Consider the following 19,175-nt stretch of genomic DNA (forward strand, 5'->3'; position numbering starts at 1 on the left):
GAATGAATTATATAGGTAGGTTTCGATTTCTGTTGCTCTTATGTTTTGAGATATCAACGTAATTTAAATAATACTATATTTTCAGAGCCTTGCTCGTCACCAGAATTTGGATGTTTATCTCCATTAATTGTAATCCAATAAGACTGATATTAAACTGGGAATATATTCGCAAAATTTATTGATGGGTCCCTATATTCTAAGATTTTCAACTTACAGAGATAGTAACTTTTTTCGGGGTTTCCTTAACCAATATGAGCCTAAAGAAACAAGGTCCAAAATAAAACACACACGATATTTTTTTATAATTTATTGTACATTGTTTTTGTAACACGATACATTATAAGCATTCCCTATAACAGCATGCATTTATACTCGCGTGCAATGAAACCTCGTATTTACATCTACATTCATCAAAATCTACGTATTTTAGAACAATTACTGTACATATACCGAAATAACTAGACTGTAACGATGAAAAACTCTTAGGAAATATTTAAGTCATTGTTAAATTAAAATAAGTTTCATTGCAATCGAGAGCTTGAACAATTTCGGTCGAATAATGTGTACCAGCTTTAGAATATTATACTATGATTCCAATTTTTTTACCTTTTCATTCAATAAAATCTAATGGTGAAGGATAGGCCATAAATTATGCAAGACTTTTGACGTGAGACTGCAAGATTGATGAGATGTTGCAAGACAGACTAACTGCACTTTTTTGATGACAATACCTATAAGAATGGTAAATATAAATATATCCAGCAGTAATGCCGCAAATAACTATTTAAGGCGTCTTAAGAATCGCGTTAAGAAAGCCTACATAAAAATATGTAGTTGAATTTTTTACGTAAAAATATTGAATAAATTATGGCATATCCTTTACCTCTATTCTAAACATTTAATACTATCGATTACCTAACATTACATAACTTCGTATTATAATGATATTCTAATAGAATACATAATATATATTATTATTTACTAAATATACATATACGTTAAAAACAAAGCATAAAATGTAGGAATGGTTAACTAAACCTGTTGCGTAGGGTGATTTTGATAACTTTTGTACATAGATTTAATGTGTACCAGTAATGCAAGACTATTTTTTGACAAACACACATAAGTATTGCAAAAGCCCTTCAATAGGGAGCCAAAATTTAGCAATGGATCTTTAAAAAGGGATCCATATAAAGAGAATATCCATTCAATGTGCCAAAAATCGGCCAAAACGGGTCAGAATCGGTACTAAACTTTGCGATAATTCAGTAAAGAAATATTATTTTCTTGCATGTTGAATGGTCGAGCCATAATTCTAGTAAGTTCAATACGCAAGAGGTTTGTAGGAGCAAATTATACAAGCGAAACAAAATCGTTCGTATTATGAGATTCAACTATCATGTACAAATTATATAACATTGTAAAATATACTTGAAAAATTATATATTAATCATTAAGTTTCATATTTCTGATAAAAAAATCTATAAATTATTGTAATTTTATTAATATTATTTCTTTTTACAAGTATCAAGAATAGAGATGTTTCCATAGAAAAATTGAGAAAAAATACTCAACACATATGTTTATAAAAGTACTTACATGACATCACGCCTATTATACCCGAAGGTGTAGGCAAAGATGTCAGAAGTACGTCCACGTTACGATGGCGATCCCAAATCCCAGTGCTATTTTTTAGGTAGGGAGATGCACTGAACTTCATCATAAAACGGCGTAACTAAGACACCTTCAATATACTAGAAAGAAAAAAATACGCGTTTAATATTTTTCCACTATATTGATGGACTAATAAGATTTTCTGTTTGGTGAAAACATCCCTATTAAAAACTTGTTCTCCATTCCATATACAAATAATAATGTCTTTTGCTACTTTCATTGCGATCTTGGCTTGTATGTGCCTGCATACACAGTCGTTCGTGAATTAATCTAAGTTAACTGAAATATAAAAAATATATAAGTTTCGTAAGGAATCTCATGCGTTGGTGAGCTGCTGAAATTATATACAAAATATATTATGTAACACGCCATTGCTGATCCGTATTCTGTATTGCCCGATCCACTTTGCATTCCTGTAATGAAACAAGCCATATTAACCTTCAAATAAAATTGTTAGGTGCCCTAACTTTTACGACCGTCTTGCGGCGGGTTTCGATAATCTACGTTCAGTAATGGATAGGCTTGCTAAGAGAGAGTTCATAAGAAACCTGTTATTAAATGATGTAAGCCCTACTAAAGATAAACAATCTCTTGATAGCCCTAAGTTATTCATTCTGAACATTAATAAGAATTTAAATTCATCATTAGAAATTTTAAAACGGGTTCCAAACAGGCATCTTTCGTTTTAAAGTAGATTACAAAAGCTGAACATATTTTTTTTGTAAATAGTATGTATGTTTTTATTGAATACTTACATTCATCCGTTAAACATTTAGCATCTCGTCTCGTAAAGTCCCGAACGTCCGATGTAGCGCACCCATTTGATCACATCGTGGTCCGAGTAGTTCAGCTTAGGCTCGAACACTTTCAAGTAACGGACCTACAACATAACGTGATTAGTGGCGTAAGTTTATTAAGATAAATTACGAAAAGACGCAAAACTTTTTTAAAATTTACAATATATTTATAATTTACTAACTGTTTCGACATTATACCGCTCAAGGGTAAGGACCCCTAATTCGTAAAAGTGCAGTTACTAAGAATTTTTCATCAAGTAATCTTGCTAAAAAGAAAGAAAACCGCAAATGTCACTAGTACGCCAAGTAGCCAATGTGAAAGATAAAAGCTTCAACTCCAAAATTTAAACGATTAATAGGTAAAGTTAGTCCAACACCTAGAAATAAGACTAATTTCCTAAGGATTTCTTACCTTGAAGCCAGAAGGAGCGAAGGGCACTTCAAAGCCCATGGAGATGGGTGGTCGGGTCCACTTCTTCTTAGTGTCTGTCTCCAACAGCTCAATCTCAGCTGACAACTGAGTCTCCTTCATGCCCGCCATGCGCTTGATCCTAAGTAAGTAAACCTAAATAAGTCACTTTCTTCCTTTACTCAAATTATTGTGAGAGTCATCTTTTGGCCAGAATTTGACAAGACCATAGTATACTTCTTGTATAATATTTAGCGAAGGTACGCATTGATATTAAAATTACCATGAATATTCGTTGATACGAAAAACGTGCGACTGTTTGTTACCCCAGAATAAAGACAAAAACAAATAATACTTATAATATCGTACTCACTTCCAAACAATAGCATTCTCGGAGGCCTTATACTTGGCCTTCCCTTTGAGACAGATGAGTTGCACGCCGCTAGTGTTGAGCGGCGTGGGGATCTTCACTTCGATCTTCTGTCCCAGCAGCGACGGCTTGAAGTTGCTCTTCAGAACCACCTTCACCTCCATCTTGGTGCGGCCCACTTCGCGGACTAATGGGATCACGCGGAATGGGAGAGAGATGTCTTTGGTGGTACGGTATCTGGGAATAAGTAAAGTAAAAAATGTATAAAAATAATGGGTAGGTATCTATAGGTCTTGCTTTACTTCGACACTCTACTAAAAGTATCTCTTTTTTTTGCAAAATTAATAATTTTGGGCAAATGTAAAGAACTATGACTGTTAAATTAACAGCTACATGCAATATTCTTACTACATGCAATATTCTTAAACCATACATTTGTTGTCCTTTCCGATTTCTATTTTTATGGAGGTCTCGGCAGCTTTGAAACTACATTTCTATGTCAATTACATAAGAACACAAAACCTGGTATAAAAATATAAACTAAAGAATTTTACAACCCAAATACCCTCTGATCTTATGCCGTACAATAAATAAATATGCATCAAATCCAACCTCATAATATTTATCACACATTTATCAACCTAAAGCTAAACTTATTCAAAGGATCTGAAGGCCTCCTTACCTCATAAGCTCAAACTCTCCATCAGGCGGTATGAAGGAGATGGAGTGCTCAGTCTCAAACTTGCTGAGCTTCACACACTGGTGGAACTGGCAGTCGTCGATCACTACCACCGGCTTGCCCGACCGCGCCGGGTCGCTGTCCGTGTTGCCGGATATACCGCCTGTGGAATACAAACGATAGGAATGTAATATATTGATGAGGAAAATAATAACTGACTAATATTAGGGTAACAGAAAATAGAGTTTGGTTAAGCAAAGAGTAATAGCAGTGCTAGATTTTTACGCCACTTTACGCAGTCTTTGTGCTTTTATGAATACTTCTAAAATCTTTTCATTGTGGCAGTTAAGTATTTGACCGATAAATAAGTTGCGGTTTCCATTTCCGAGTAAGGCAATTCATAATTTTTTGGTATGATATCAACAGTCCTTCGTCGCATTTTTAGATAGCAAATCCGTGCGTGAACATGGACCAAACAATACCATCGGTATTAATTGAGCAATGATACATTTGAATATATTACTCTAACATCCATACATAATTTCGGATAAATCTAGGATGAATATTTTATTTGTGAACTTACCATTGCCCTTTCCTTTAGCCTCCATAACGATCTTGTCGTTGATACCGAACTTGCACTCAGGCATACCAGACAGGTATGACTTCATCACCACCTTGCCGGCCACGTGAGCTGATAGCACTTGACCTGGAAACAACACACAAACAATTAATTACTAGAAGTCAACTAGCAAAGAAGTCTGGTAGATATTTCAACCATTCATATAAATATGGCTGCTTAACAATAATTATTCTAAATACGTGCTTTTCTTTTTCTCCCCCCAAACGAGGTAGTAGTTAGGCCTTGAATCCACCACACTGGCGAAGTGCAGGTTGGGGACTTATGGGTACTTTACTATAAAATCATGGGAAACAAAGACAGCTATGGATAGATCATTAACATGAAATAGCTATCGAACGCAAAGTTTTGAAAATCGTGAAGTATCCATTCTACAGGGCAGTCGAACCCACGACCGGTGCACTACTATAGTAACATAGACACCATCAAAACGGCAACACGCCTATATGTTTAACAAGTAAATGGTTAAGCTTACCTTGAGGTGACATGAGCAAGTTGACATACTCAAGTACGTCTAGGAATAATTCATTGCGACGGTACTTGATGCCTTCGCGACGCCATCCGATCTGACCCGTCACCTATACAAAAATTAACACATACACATGATTAGTACTAGGTTCCGAAATGTAATACATATAGACGATGTAAAATGAAACCGTAGTTGACGATGTCAAGACAAGACTATTCTCGTCGCTTCTACTTGCTACTACTATGTAAGGATATCGCGAGTTTAAATCCCATATAGAACAAAATATTCGTGGCGTTAATTGTTTCCAGTCTTAATTTTATTAGTCTTTTATAAAAACGAAGATAATACCTTGTAACGCGGTAGCATTGACCAGGAAATAATACAAAATAATTTTCTAGTAAACTATGAGCCAATGACAATCACACTCATTTCAAGCTAGCTAAGTTGACTGTATCTATTGATTGACTGACAGACAGACCTTTGACATCAAAAACACCCTTAGTTCAAATTAAGAACCCAGTAGCTAAACTTCAATTCAATTTCATCAGTTCTTAACGTGAATGTCAAACTAGTGCATGCACACTTATCGTACGTATTATTTAACATTGCATGTGGCAAACATTGCAGGAAGGCAGAACAGAAAAAAAACTGTCGTCTTCATGTACTTTACTATATAGAACGCAAGTATTTACGGTAGAATTCATTTGTCTTTACCGTGTTTAGCGCATAAGTTCCTCTCACAACCATACGAGTTCAACACCCAACGATAATTAATTAGAAGGAAAACCAAATCTTTAAAGGAAAGACAATAAGTAACCAATACATTAGTCAGTTGTATATAAATAAATATTGTACCTGTGAGGTGATTTGAGCCTGTTCTTCTTTGGAGGCAGACTTGATACCCTGCTGGGTGATGAAAGTCTTCAGAACTCCTGTGTCTGAGTTCTGTGGGTAGCCAAAGTCCAGGATCTCTGTAAATTAAAAGTATATTGGTATTCATTTAACTAATATTATAAATGCAGATTTTGAAGTGCAGATGGATTAATATGTACAAAACGTTTTGCCCAAAAAATAATTTCAAACACAAGTTAGTATACAGTAAAGGAAAAGGTAAAATGTATATTTTTTATATGCATACATCTTTAAATAACTGTATTCAATGTAAATAAATATTGATACATGATATTAGAAAGTTCTAGAAATATGTGAAAGTGATAACTTTTATCTACTTTCATAGAATAACTTTAAAAAACATTCTTATCAGAACTTAACTGGAACTGGCCACAGATAACTCATATTTGTTTGCTCTCAAAAACAAAACACAATTGGTATTTGGGATAGTAACTTTTTAGAACTTTACAGAATACACCTTTTCCTCCGGGACCAAGAATATGATTAGGTAAGTTAGATTCTAATAATATTTTTGCAATTAATAACCCAACATAACAAATGATATGATGAATGAAAGGAAATGGAAAACAATAGTAGGGAATGCCTTAGTAGTTACTTTAGTTTCATACAGCTGTGTAAATAAAGTTACCTATAGTAATGCCTACAAGAATAAATGAGAGGCTTGCTACACACATATTCGGCCTATCCGGGGAGAAAAATCGAATATGTGTAGATGAACCTGGTCCCCATAAGCCGGACAAGTGAATGGAGTCAGTTTCACTGTTTGATAAAAGTTGCCCAACAGAAGGTGTCCTACTTAAAATGTGTATTTTTTATCATGACAATTTTTTTTTTAAAAGGCTACTCACACACTAAGAGCTCTTGTGTCGCGGGGACTTTTACAAACAAACAAAAGACGGACACAAAGCACAACCACAATTATTTGTGGATCGCACAAATAATTGTGTTCCATGTGGGAATCGACCCCACGACCTCCTGACACACGGCGTGGTGACCTAAACCACTGCGCCACGGAGGCAGTCAACATTGTGTGTAACACTCCTTACTATATAGAATAAGTAAACTACAATGTATTACCATCAAGCAACTCATAGATGAGTACGAAGTTGTTCTTGATGTTCTCCTCAGAGATCTTGCCGAAGTAAGACTGCATTACATCGATGATCTTGAGCAGGAACTCAAACACCATTGCTGCATTTACATTCTGCTTGGTCACCGCTGCTAGCCAGATGTTTGCTCGCTGGGAATAAAGTGGCATAATAATGTTTCATACACTGTCATGTATCGAATATGTATAGGAAGTATTCTGTTATTTGGCAAGAGATGGTAATTTTTTGTTGCATAAAATAAAATATAGAGATTTATAGAGGTAACTTGTGTGTAGAATCTGGAGAACTACTGAATCAAATAATGAAAATTCTAATACCAATTGCTACATCATTGTCTAGTTAAGTAATCTTTTATGATACATGGCTAAGTCATAGTCAAAACTGTACAACAAATAATTTCTTAACTCAATTTTTGCTTTGAATGGAAGTATCTCAAAGCATGTTAATTAGTTTCATTTCGAAGTAGAGATAAGTGATAATGAGAATAAGTGTGTAGACTACATATTTCTTCAACAATAACCATATCATTGTATTAGTATTAGTTGGCAGCTGAAATTATTACAACTCTGGTATCAATTTCAGACAGATAAATGTTGAAATCAATTATTTATCACTATATCCTTCTGGAAGTGGGTGTCACATGTTGTCAATGTAGTCAACTAGGGGTCAATGGGTGACAATACTAAATGATCTGGCAATGGAAATTCATGTTTTGTAATGATACCTGGTGTTAACTGATATAGAAGATTGATAAAGGCTGCTAGAGATATAAGATTTAAAGTAGGACCTAGAGGGTGGTATTAGAAGAACTTTACGTATGAATACCTTGATATGGAAGAACGACGTCCTCGCGATGTTCGTGACCGGCGAGCGTACTTGCTGTCTTGCATGAATCACGTTCACCCGGAACGCATCCACGGCGTTCCGCCCTATATCATCACGGTACACCCGCGAGATCAGGACTTCGCCCTTGTGATTGTACACGAACAGGCCCCCGATCATCTTGATTTAGGCCTGAGAAAACATAAAACTACATAACACTATCCCCTGCCAGTTACCGTAATGATTTCTGTTTGACGAATTGCCAAAGTCAATTATATCTACCCCCAACATACAGTTGTTATAGAGAATCAAATAACAACCGCCCAAAATTTAATATAGATTTCGGCAGAGAGTTCAAGTGGGCTGATTGTGAATCAATAGGACAGGATACGGCCAATAAAACACCCGATTAGAATGTAATTACCGTCAACTGTAAGATAAATATAAATAAGTTACGCTCACCTGCTGTGCTTCAAATTGAACCATTAGTTATTACAAATAAAATATTTCACATGAATCTAATAACAAAGTCGAATTATCTCATTTTTCGCAAAAAATCGCTGCAATAATGACGATACCCGCCCCCAAAATGAAACGTCAATAGTAATAGTACACAGATAATAAAATACAAATAGATTTTTCATGTCTTGCAGCATTGTTCTCATAGTGTCGTTCATAAATCGTCTAGAGTTAATATAAGGTTTAGATGTTTCATTTAAACCTAAATTATTTGCTGACAGTAAAATCTAATTATCATAAAATCAGAGTAAAATCATATATACCTAGCTTCTTATGAGTATCGTGCGAAGGCACATTCATATTTATTTAAGAAAACAATTGGTACCTACTTTGAAAAATACCTATCGGCATATGAGGAAATGAAACATTAGAGGATACATCAAAGTTATTTATCCTTTTTTAATACACTATGTGAGTCAAATTAACAACAGAACTAATGTGATTACTGATTTCACCTATATTAGCGTTATCAATCTATGGCCGTATTGTATTGACAAACACATTTTATTCAGTATACTCTGAACTGTCAGTCGGATATTACGCTCCGCCGCAAAAATGCTGCGGCACTTAATATTTTTTAACGCGATATGCGTAATTTTTGTGGCCAGTATGACATTCGTGGTTAATCCTGGTCCAAAATATCCTCCTACAAAAGGCGAAGTGTGGCCTAGACCCCATCAACAAGAAAAACATACTAAATATTTTAATTTAGTCCCTTCGGTTTTTAAATTTACGGTAAGTTTTAACAATAGAGTATCAATTATATTTTTAATTATAAGTTAAGTCACCTTTTTGGAATATTTTAGGGACTCGCCTATTAACCGCGAACATTTTCATTGTTCAAATTATCGATTTTTATTGAACAAGTAGTGTTTTGCGAAAGTCGCACCAACGATTCGATCCCATTATTTAACGATGTATTAACACTTAACGACATCTTTAATTAAATGACTAATGCCTAGCATATTTAAATGTAAATTTTCTAATAAATATTCTCGCAATAAGTACCTATTATTAATCACATCAACAACTGCGAAACTATAATATGGAGCTTTTGTAAGAAAGCTTTCATAAATGAATCGCATAACTTGTACTGCCTAATGAATTAACGATAATTATATTGTTATTCCATATAAATAGATACAAAATAATAGTTAGGTAGGTAAGTACATAAAATAAAAATATTTTAATTCATGATTTTACAATAGACTCGGCAGTAGGTACTGATTTATTTTTACATTTTCTTAAACGTAGCGCAATTATATATAATCGGACTATTGTTTGTTGGACTGACCAATCACAAGTCATTTTCTAAGTATATTGTTCGTGTTGATCTAACGTGTTATTATTTACTTCTTAGGGTTACGCTGTTTATACGTCATGACATCTATTCTTTGCCCTCGACAGATTACACGGTTAAAAGTAGAGCATACTTTAATTAAACACATAAATAACTGTGTTTAATTGTTTCCTGATTAATAAGTTTTAAGATTCTCCAACTCCTTGGAATTAAATCTAATCCATTACTGTTCCATTGCAGGGCAGGGATCTATCCTTAGAACAAAGGAAGGTTCGTAATCCTTCCTGCAGGACTTCTGCTTTATCGTATGACTAGTTTCGTTGTACATGAAACTATAATCTCGTCAGACTAGTCCCGTCCGCAAAAAAAATGCGTTAATCCAGGCTATAGACTGTCTGAATCCCAAATTTCATCAAAATCCGTCCAGTAGCTTTTGCGTGAAAGAGTGATAAAGATACAAATATCAATCCTAACTTTCGCATTTATTATATTAGTAAGATATTATATTATTTGATTTTGACCTACTGGTTATAACAATGGTCTTTGGGGCACGTGCGTTCATGAGTAAGAACAATCACCGCTTCGCACTAAACAACAAAAAAATATATATTTCATAACATCAGACGTTACTATAACAAGAGTGTTTGTTTAATTATGAATAAGGTAACGCGTGCAAATGTCGTTACCCCCCACAGATAAAAATAATAATCGGCCATGTTTCTATACATGGTTACGGCTAGTCCGTCGGTTGGTCATAGTATTTGACCTTTGATGTTGTTTATAAACAAATTGATACTGTTGTTTGTTTTATACGATTACAATGAGCTAGGAAATGTGAGGCTAATATGCGTACTAATGTTTTAGGCATTGCCGTAGATGCGGCATAGCTACCACTATTACCAGGTTGGTTTCAGGAGCGTTTCCCTTCCATCCTCTATATCATTTCGCAATCTTTCATGGACCTCAGCCTCTTTACTAGAGAAAAAAATACGCCCATAATAATGAATGCTTCAATTTTACAAATTTTTGATATTTATCATTTTGATCCGCTACCGCCACCTACTTATGACAATCCACTGAGGGGTGAAATTACCTCCGTTGGAGACCTAAGCTCTATAATCACTCCCTTTAACATCCTTCTCTTCAACAGGAAACCGGTAAATCATGCAAAATCCTAAAGACTGCAATAGAACGCTACTCAGATGTGCTCAGAACGACACAGAACATAGCATGGAGACATTCCCGAAGGATCTGGAAACACGACCATGGCCGACCTAATATCACTGATGTGAGGTTCTTGGGCCATATTGAAGAACTCCAGATCAATCTGAGCGAACCCTGTGAGGAGTACCCGCATTTTGATATGGAGGAACGATGTGAGTTTGGGAAATTTATATTTATTTCTATGGTGAAACTTGTACTAGAAACTTCTACCGTACCTCGTACAGTCACGAGCAAAAAAAAGTATACACTTCTTGCTTTCAATCGTACTCTTTGTATAAATAAGTATATCAAAGATATTATTGCATTTACTCAGCAACTACTACTATTAATTTTGAACATAATAAGCAATAGTATTATCACTGTTTTTATTCATGAAAATGCTTTTGAAAACGTGGCAGTGTAAGTGTATACATATTTTTGCTGTTGACTATACCAAAATCTATACTTCTATACTAATATTATACAGCTGAAGAGTTTGTTAAAACGCGCTAATCTCAGGAACTAGTGGTTCGAATTGAAAAAATATTTTTGTGTTGAATAGACCATTAAAATTTATCGAGGAAGGTTTTAGGCTATATAACATGGACCAAAAGGAGCAGAGTACCAGTAAAAAATGTTACAAAAACGGGGAAAATGATGACGCATTCTCTCGTTTGTGACGCAAGCGAAGTTGCGCGGGTCAGCTAGTATTTTATAACTGGGTACTAGGCATCTTGTGCACTAGCATTTCTTAGGGAGGGTCTTACCTCTTTGGGTTAAGGGGTGCAGGGCAATTGCAACTCGCTTGTAGGTAGTTTCAACAAAATTCGAAATGACAAAAGTAGTTTTCTCACACTTCTGCCGCCTATTAGATGATCTTATTAGGTTTTGGGGCTAAAAATGTTCAGAATAAAAGTGAAAACAATAAGAAAGTATTTGACGTTGCTGGCCTTAGTCGCATCTCACCTTTATCTCGTCCCTGGCCTCCTTTTGTGTATTTGTTAAGAAACATTGTGATCCTTTTCATTATGATACTAGTATAGCACGCGCGTGATTTTATCACAACGGCCATTTATGGAAGCCATTGTGCAAAATATCAATACGAAAATAACAGCTGCTTTCGTCTACTCACTATTGTATATATGTACTTATATGATTATGTACTTTTACTTTAGACTTAATTTGCTCTAAAAAGAAGAATATTTTGAAGAAAAATTTGATAGAACTTCTGAGAAAAGATTTAATTTGTCGTCAGTAATAATGTGATAATAAGTTATTTATATGCATCTTAATTTTTCCTGTTAACGGACTTTTAAATATAACAAACTTGCTTTATAATAATTATCAACGTAAACGTTATTTAAACGATGTTTTGTTTGTACAATATAATAATATAATATGCACAGTACATTCTATAAGGCAGTTTCTAATTTTATATAGGTAACTGCTGTGACTCGACTTGAACAATAGCGACCATAATAAAATAATTATATTATTGCTCTATATGGGATTCGTCTATATTTTGTGTATATTACCATAAAAGTGACACCCCATACCTTAAACCTAATTTTATCGAACACAAAATGCTTTTATACTTATACCAGAATATAGTTTATTATTTTTTTATAATATAAAAGAACTAAGTAAAACTCTCCCATAGTTAATGAATCAATCGTATGGAGATGAATGAGGAAAACTTACCATGTGCGAAACCTGTGTGATTTTTTTCCGTTTATTTGTTAGCCTTGAATTTGTGTTGTTTTATTGTTTACAAACTTTTCTAACTTCGTACTGATGCATTATACACTGTTTTTTCTTTTTTTTTTAATTATGAATTTTAGGAAGAATCAGTATACGTTTTCGTGACGCCATAAGGACAAAAGCTATTAGGAAACTGGGATTACTCACGTACCTACCTATCTATCGATGCACATCTTACCTATAACAGGGCTTTTTTTAGGCAAAAAAAAGAAAATAAAAGTCCCCGCGACACAAGAGCGGTGACTTTGGTTCTAAGTGCGGGAGTTGTCTTTCTAAATAAAAAAAACTAGCAAAGCATTTTCCCTTATTATCACATATTTTTACAGACATGCTCAACGTGTCAACCGTGTCGACTCTCAACAGTGACTCCATATGGGGTATCCTCCGAGGAATGGAGACCTTTGTTCAGCTGTTCTACATGTCCGATGATTATAGAGTAAGATATCTACTTTACCTTGTTAATTAGCTCACAATTTAATGTAAGGCACTCTAGTATAAACAAAGACTGGTCAATTACTTGTACGTTGCTTTTACGGCCCTTGAAATGGAGCCCATAAGGGAAATTCGAAGTATTCGACCTTGTATTTATATCTTTAGGGGTATTCCAGTAGCTATCGTAAATCTACCCATGATTGACATTAACCCAAGGTACCTTATTGATACCTAAATAATAGTAAAATTCCAAATTGTTCTAGCGAACTCGACATTTTGCCAATGACCAAATTGTTTTGCCCAAAAAATTTTAGGTTCTTTATAATTTTACCTTTAAATTTTCCAGCACATTTTCATAAACCAAACAGAAATCGAGGACTACCCTCGTTACCGTCACAGAGGGCTCCTGATAGATACTTCACGGCATTACATCACAGTGTCAAATATACTGAAGACTTTAGACGCCATGGAAATGAACAAGATGAACGTACTTCACTGGCACATTGTGGATGATCAGAGCTTCCCGTATCAGAGCGATAAGTTCCCTCACTTAAGGTAAGGCACATCCTTGTAGCGTAACTATAAAGTAAATAATGTAGCGTCTTCTTCATGTAATTTTAGAAATAGTTCAATAAAGCTAGATAAATTTTCTTCAAACGCATGTCTGGTACTTTTTTTGGCTTCCAAAAAGATCGATCCAATAAGCCAGATAATTTAAAAAACATATAAGAAGAATACTCATGATATTATTATTATTTTTTATTCTATACTTTATTCGATATTTATAGATGATGAGCGTAATCTACTAGTAAGCCCCACAGAACCGTTAACGAATGGATAGCATCCTATATTACGTCTCCATTTTCGATACTTACTTACGTTATTTGTTCTTCGTTGCGACTCTTGCGCGTAATATACAAATACTTTTTTTTCAGTAATTTGTGGAGCTATATTAAAATAATCCATTTCGTTTTCATTCTTCTGAGTAATTTTTAATGGTATATCAAAATAATCCATTTCGTTTTCAGTGAACAAGGTGCATATGATCCTACAATGATATACACAAAGGCTAATATCGAACAAATTGTGAACTATGCCAAAGACAGAGGAATCCGAGTGCTTCCAGAATTTGATGTTCCAGGTAAGAACAGATATAAGAAACTACTTACTTACACTATATTAATTTTATATCGATGACTTAATGGGTTATTGGTATTTGTTAAAATAGCTAAATATTCTATCACTTACATTTCGTTTTGGTAATTGCTACGTTTTGTACGATTTATCCTGTTGATCGAGCTCTTCCTCGAACATGATACATTTTTGATAAAAACTTAGCCTAAGATATCCGTAGATGACTTTCTTTAAATTTAAGATCGTACCTACCAATAAAAGTAGAATGTTTCTCTATAATTTTGAAGATACGCTAGTTTTGCACACAAAACAAAATTAGATATACTTATTTCCTCGAAGCGATCACTATTTATATAGGTATATGCTAGAGATAGATTTAATATTATACTTTCTCATTCATACGTCAAGTACCCGAGAGGCCAATAGATAAATCAATGAATGGTATTGATAGCCGTATTTTCCAAATACCTACTTGACATCAAGGGTTTAGATTAAGTAAACAAGCCTATTGTTATTTCAAGAGTTTCTTAGTAATACGATTCAGAGAAACGAGTAAATAATAAGTAAAAGTTAAAGAAAACAATGTTTTATCGCACACAGACAGAGGTCGTTTCTCTTTATGACGAGTGATAATCGAACAATGTGTTATAATCATATTGAAATAGTAATGGGATCATGGTTTGCAATTGAGATTAGATTTTGCGATTATATTATAAAGTACTTATTTAAGTACTTTATAATGTGTCACTGCTGGGTAAGGGATCCCGTAATGAGGGATGGACGCCTTAATGAGTCCACCACAATGGCAAAGTGCGGGTTGGGGATTTTGCATACCTCTAAGAACTATTCTAAAAAGCTCTCAGACATCCAAGGTTGCATCTCGATGTGTTCCCTCATCATAGAAACAAGTAATAATTATTTCTAATACACGCATAATTTCCAAGGGTCATTAGTGTGTTGCCTCAGTTTCGAATCGTCAACCACTTGCGTGGGAGGTATTAACTTATACTACTCGGCTATCACTGCTCAAACGTAAATCATATAACGCCTATTATACCCAAAGATGTAGGCAAAGATGTATAAAATACGTCCACGTTTCGCCATTAACAATCTTAGTCCCATGTAATAAGGGGCGAGTCTATTACTATACACCGGGCACGGTACCAAACTCCAGACTATTATTGTGAATAACCTAACATAAATGAGAAAAAGACCAATAGCTCTATGTCCGACTAGATAATCGAACCCGGGACTTCGTGTTTAGGAATCGGATACAGTACCGACTGCGCCACAGAGGTAGTTAAGATAAAATCTAGGTAATAATTTAGATGTCTACAGGATCTACTCAACTGCATAACTGGAAAATCCAACTTTGTTATCATTGTGCAATTTGCAACATTAAGTATATTTTTGAATCATAATGTAATTTTAGCAAGAACTTACGACGGGTCTACTTATCTAGGTTTATTCTTATTGCTGGGTCATTCCGGTCAAAACTTACATAGTTATATAGATATGGTCTCAACCCCACTATGAACAATATAGACAAACGTGACAACCAAGGTACCACGGAAGCTAAACTTTATTGATATATATACTATCTATATCCAGCCAGGTAATCAATTTGGATTTTGAGGTCTGTCCCACCAGTCCAAAAGTCTGGACTAGCGACTGTAGTCAAAATGGAACATATGACATTACACAACCCACTCATCAATTGGTTAGTCCAGGAGTCCTACTACTGCCGTATACTATCAAAATAGGTAAACTCGTCTTGGTCTTAATATACCTAAAGCTCTCCAAACCTACACAGGCCCTACTAATAAATCTACTCAATTCTTAACAAATCGCAATTCTGAATCTGACAAAGAATTACGAACTTAGTAATTTAGTAAATCTGGTTTAGGTATGTACATTTAATTATAATTAATCAATTAAATAATAAATAGTTATCTCATTTACAGGACACACAAGGTCTTGGGGAGTAGCGTATCCGAATATATTGACAAAATGCTACCAATACGGCACAATGATTGGCTTAGGGCCCATGGACCCCACGAATAATATGACTTATAAACTCATAGGAGAGCTGTTCAAGGAAGTACAGGGTATATTCCCGGATAAATACTTCCATGTTGGTGGGGATGAAGTGGAATTTAATTGTTGGTGAGTTATATTGTTTTATTATTAGACTAAGTCAAGTGACGTAGCTCTAAGCGCTAAGTTTAATTCCCTATTTTAGCAGCTTACGACCTGATTTTTGAAAAAGAAAGGAGTATAGGTACGTCTTATTCCAGGTGTAATGTATTTAGGTATCGTATACGCAAGCCTTTTACACAGGTCTTTATCTATCTCCATGTTCAATTTAATCGAAATATATTCAGTGGTTTAGAAGGTAAAGCGTAACAAACACACTTCGTATTTGTAATGAATATGGATTAAAGTTTTTATTTTTATTTGAAAAGGGGAAGTCCTTAGCGTTCTTAGACAGGAAAACGCTTAAGGTCTTGATGTAAAAAACTTAAATATCTATATAATAACTTTTATTTTTATTGTATAACTCTGGCGATGAGAACAAAAAAAAATACCTTTTTTGCCAGTGAACTCAAGCATGAAACATACCGCACATAAAAATAAAACAATCATGTAAATACGATTTTGATTAGGTCCATCCGCTTACTATGTTTTTAAATGAGACCAGACTTATATCAAAATTAATGCCTTTTGTATATTATGTATTTTTCGTCGTAAATGTCATATATGGGCCCTTGGCCACATACTGAAAATACTTTGCCGAAGTCGGTTCAAAGGGCCCAAAAAACACAATCCTGTTTTCAACAAGGCTCATTGCAAAATGCTCCATGAAATAATATCTGTTTAAAATTTCAGGAACTCAAACACGGATATAGTAAACTTCATGACTCGCCACAATATGACAAATCCTGCGGAACTGCACGCGTATTTCATGAACCTTGTTATACCATTGCTCGGAGAAGGATCCAAGCCTATTGTGTGGCAGGTAAAGCATTAAGATTTGTAAAAAATATTGTTTTTCGACCAAGAGTGTATTTTGAGGCACAAATAAAATTATAATGACATTCAAATGGACATCAAAATTAAATGCTGTAAAAAGATTCTCGGTGATTCCCCAGAGAGCGGAACATAAATTGACACATTTTCATGTCCTTGCTGAAAAAAAAATCTTACTGTACAAAATAAAGCTAAAAATACGACCATTTATAACATTTAAATTGTTTTGTAATTACAGGAAGTGTTCGATGAAGGTGTTCCCCTGTCAAAAGACGCTATTGTTCAAGTATGGAAGGGTAATGAAGTTCAAGAAATGATACAAGTAAGTATTATGGCACTTGGCTATTAAATCCATTTGGCATATAAATTTAATTTATCATTCCACCGCTGGGTAGACGTCTCCTCGGGAATGAGGGAAGAGTAGGCAAGGCCTTGAGTCCATTACGCTGGTCGTTAAGTTCGAGTTGGGAACCTTGAATATTTTCAAATTCTGTGTTATAGAACTCTCAGGCATGTAGGAATACATCACGATTTTCTCCTTCACAGAGCAAGTGATAATTTTATTTTTCTAATACACGTCTAGGTTCAAACCATAGACCACTTGCTATCACTGCAGTAAGGTAATAAATACCTAAAAATTGTTCACAGATTCTGAGCGCTGGCCGCAAACTGATATTCTCGTCAGCATGGTACCTGGACCACCTGAACAGTGGCGGAGATTGGGTAGACTACTACAAGGCTGACCCTCGGCAAATGATTCCCAAGTCTTTGAGCCACTTCAACTTACACGATATTGTGGGCGGCGAAGCTTGCATGTGGGGAGAGGTGGTTGATGACAGGAATATTATTAGCAGGTAGCGTATATTACAATATTATAAAACTGAAGAGTTTGTTTGTTTGTTTGTTTGTTTGTTTGAACGCGCTAATCTCAGGAACTACTGGTCCGATTTGAAAAATTATTTCAGTGTTAGATAGTCCATTTATCGACGAAGGCTATAGGCTATATATCATCACGCTACGACCAATAGGAGCAGAGTACGGGTATAAAATGTTACAAAAACGGGGAAAATTTTGACCCATTGTCTCTTATGTGACGCAAGCGAAGTTGCGCGGGTCAGCTAGTTACAAATATAATACAATTATTAATTATTGATGTTTAAATTTATTCATGTGTTGGAAATGTACCTATTTGTCTAGTAATTAATTGTTCTTGCCCGCAATTTCCGGCTTGATTTGAGAATGGCCCGAAGCATAGACAATTTAATTGTTGCCAAGCTGTTTTCCACAAAAAAGCTTCTATTATAATAATAATATTATTTTCTGAGTAGATGTTTTATGACAATTTCTTTATTTCAGAGTATGGCCTCGTACCAGTGCTGTAGCCGAAAAGCTATGGAGTGCTGCGACACCACGCTACAGTTATTTATACCCGTACCCGCCTGAACATGTATTCCACCGTATTGAAGAGCACACTTGCCGTATGAACCGCCGTGGAGTCACCGCTCAACCGCCAAATGGACCCGGATTCTGCGTTGCCTAAAACATTTGCTACAATATTATAATTTACATGAGTTTTAAGAGTTGTTTTACATTCATAAGATTATTAAATGCAGATAAAACTTTTTTTATTACATTAGCTAAAATGTATTTTTATTTATTCTTCCCATAAGTTATAATCCCTTACTGAACGTTAACGATGAAGTTAGTTGAAGGCTAATTTGCTTTGGTTCCATTATTGTAAAACAATTACCAAGAAAGAAAGCACAAAGATAAATCATATACCTTGTAATAACTATGTTATTTCGAAAGATACTTACTATGTGAGACCCATTCTAACAATTTTTAATAATTTCAACCATCACTATTGAGTAGAATGGGAAATATCACCTAAAAAAATCTAATTGATAACCGTTCAAAT

At 34.8% G+C, this 19,175-nt stretch overlaps 2 protein-coding genes across 2 annotated transcripts; one reads left to right on the plus strand and one right to left on the minus strand.

Annotated features, from left to right (window-relative positions):
• Nucleotides 1–292: 292 nt before the first annotated feature.
• On the minus strand, nt 293–8,480 carry AP-2mu (adaptor protein complex 2, mu subunit). The gene is made up of 11 exons (XM_076121752.1): nt 8,341–8,480; nt 7,882–8,070; nt 7,025–7,187; nt 5,891–6,006; nt 5,042–5,144; nt 4,513–4,635; nt 3,933–4,092; nt 3,254–3,487; nt 2,884–3,022; nt 2,430–2,554; nt 293–2,087 (listed from the first exon to the last, which is right to left on the minus strand). The coding sequence occupies exons 2-10, from the start codon at nt 8,056–8,058 to the stop codon at nt 2,447–2,449; spliced, it is 1,323 nt and encodes a 440-aa protein (XP_075977867.1). The 5' UTR covers nt 8,059–8,070; nt 8,341–8,480; the 3' UTR covers nt 293–2,087; nt 2,430–2,446.
• A 416-nt stretch (nt 8,481–8,896) lies between these two features.
• Nucleotides 8,897–18,893, plus strand: LOC142977591 (beta-hexosaminidase subunit beta-like). Its single transcript, XM_076121575.1, has 10 exons — nt 8,897–9,132; nt 10,848–11,073; nt 12,988–13,097; nt 13,440–13,648; nt 14,122–14,234; nt 16,192–16,393; nt 17,117–17,246; nt 17,496–17,579; nt 17,906–18,111; nt 18,614–18,893. The coding sequence occupies exons 1-10, from the start codon at nt 8,953–8,955 to the stop codon at nt 18,795–18,797; spliced, it is 1,644 nt and encodes a 547-aa protein (XP_075977690.1). The 5' UTR covers nt 8,897–8,952; the 3' UTR covers nt 18,798–18,893.
• The last annotated feature ends 282 nt before the right edge of the window (nt 18,894–19,175 follow it).

This window comes from Anticarsia gemmatalis, chromosome 13 (assembly GCF_050436995.1).
Source record: "Anticarsia gemmatalis isolate Benzon Research Colony breed Stoneville strain chromosome 13, ilAntGemm2 primary, whole genome shotgun sequence".
Taxonomy (NCBI): domain Eukaryota; kingdom Metazoa; phylum Arthropoda; class Insecta; order Lepidoptera; family Erebidae; genus Anticarsia; species Anticarsia gemmatalis.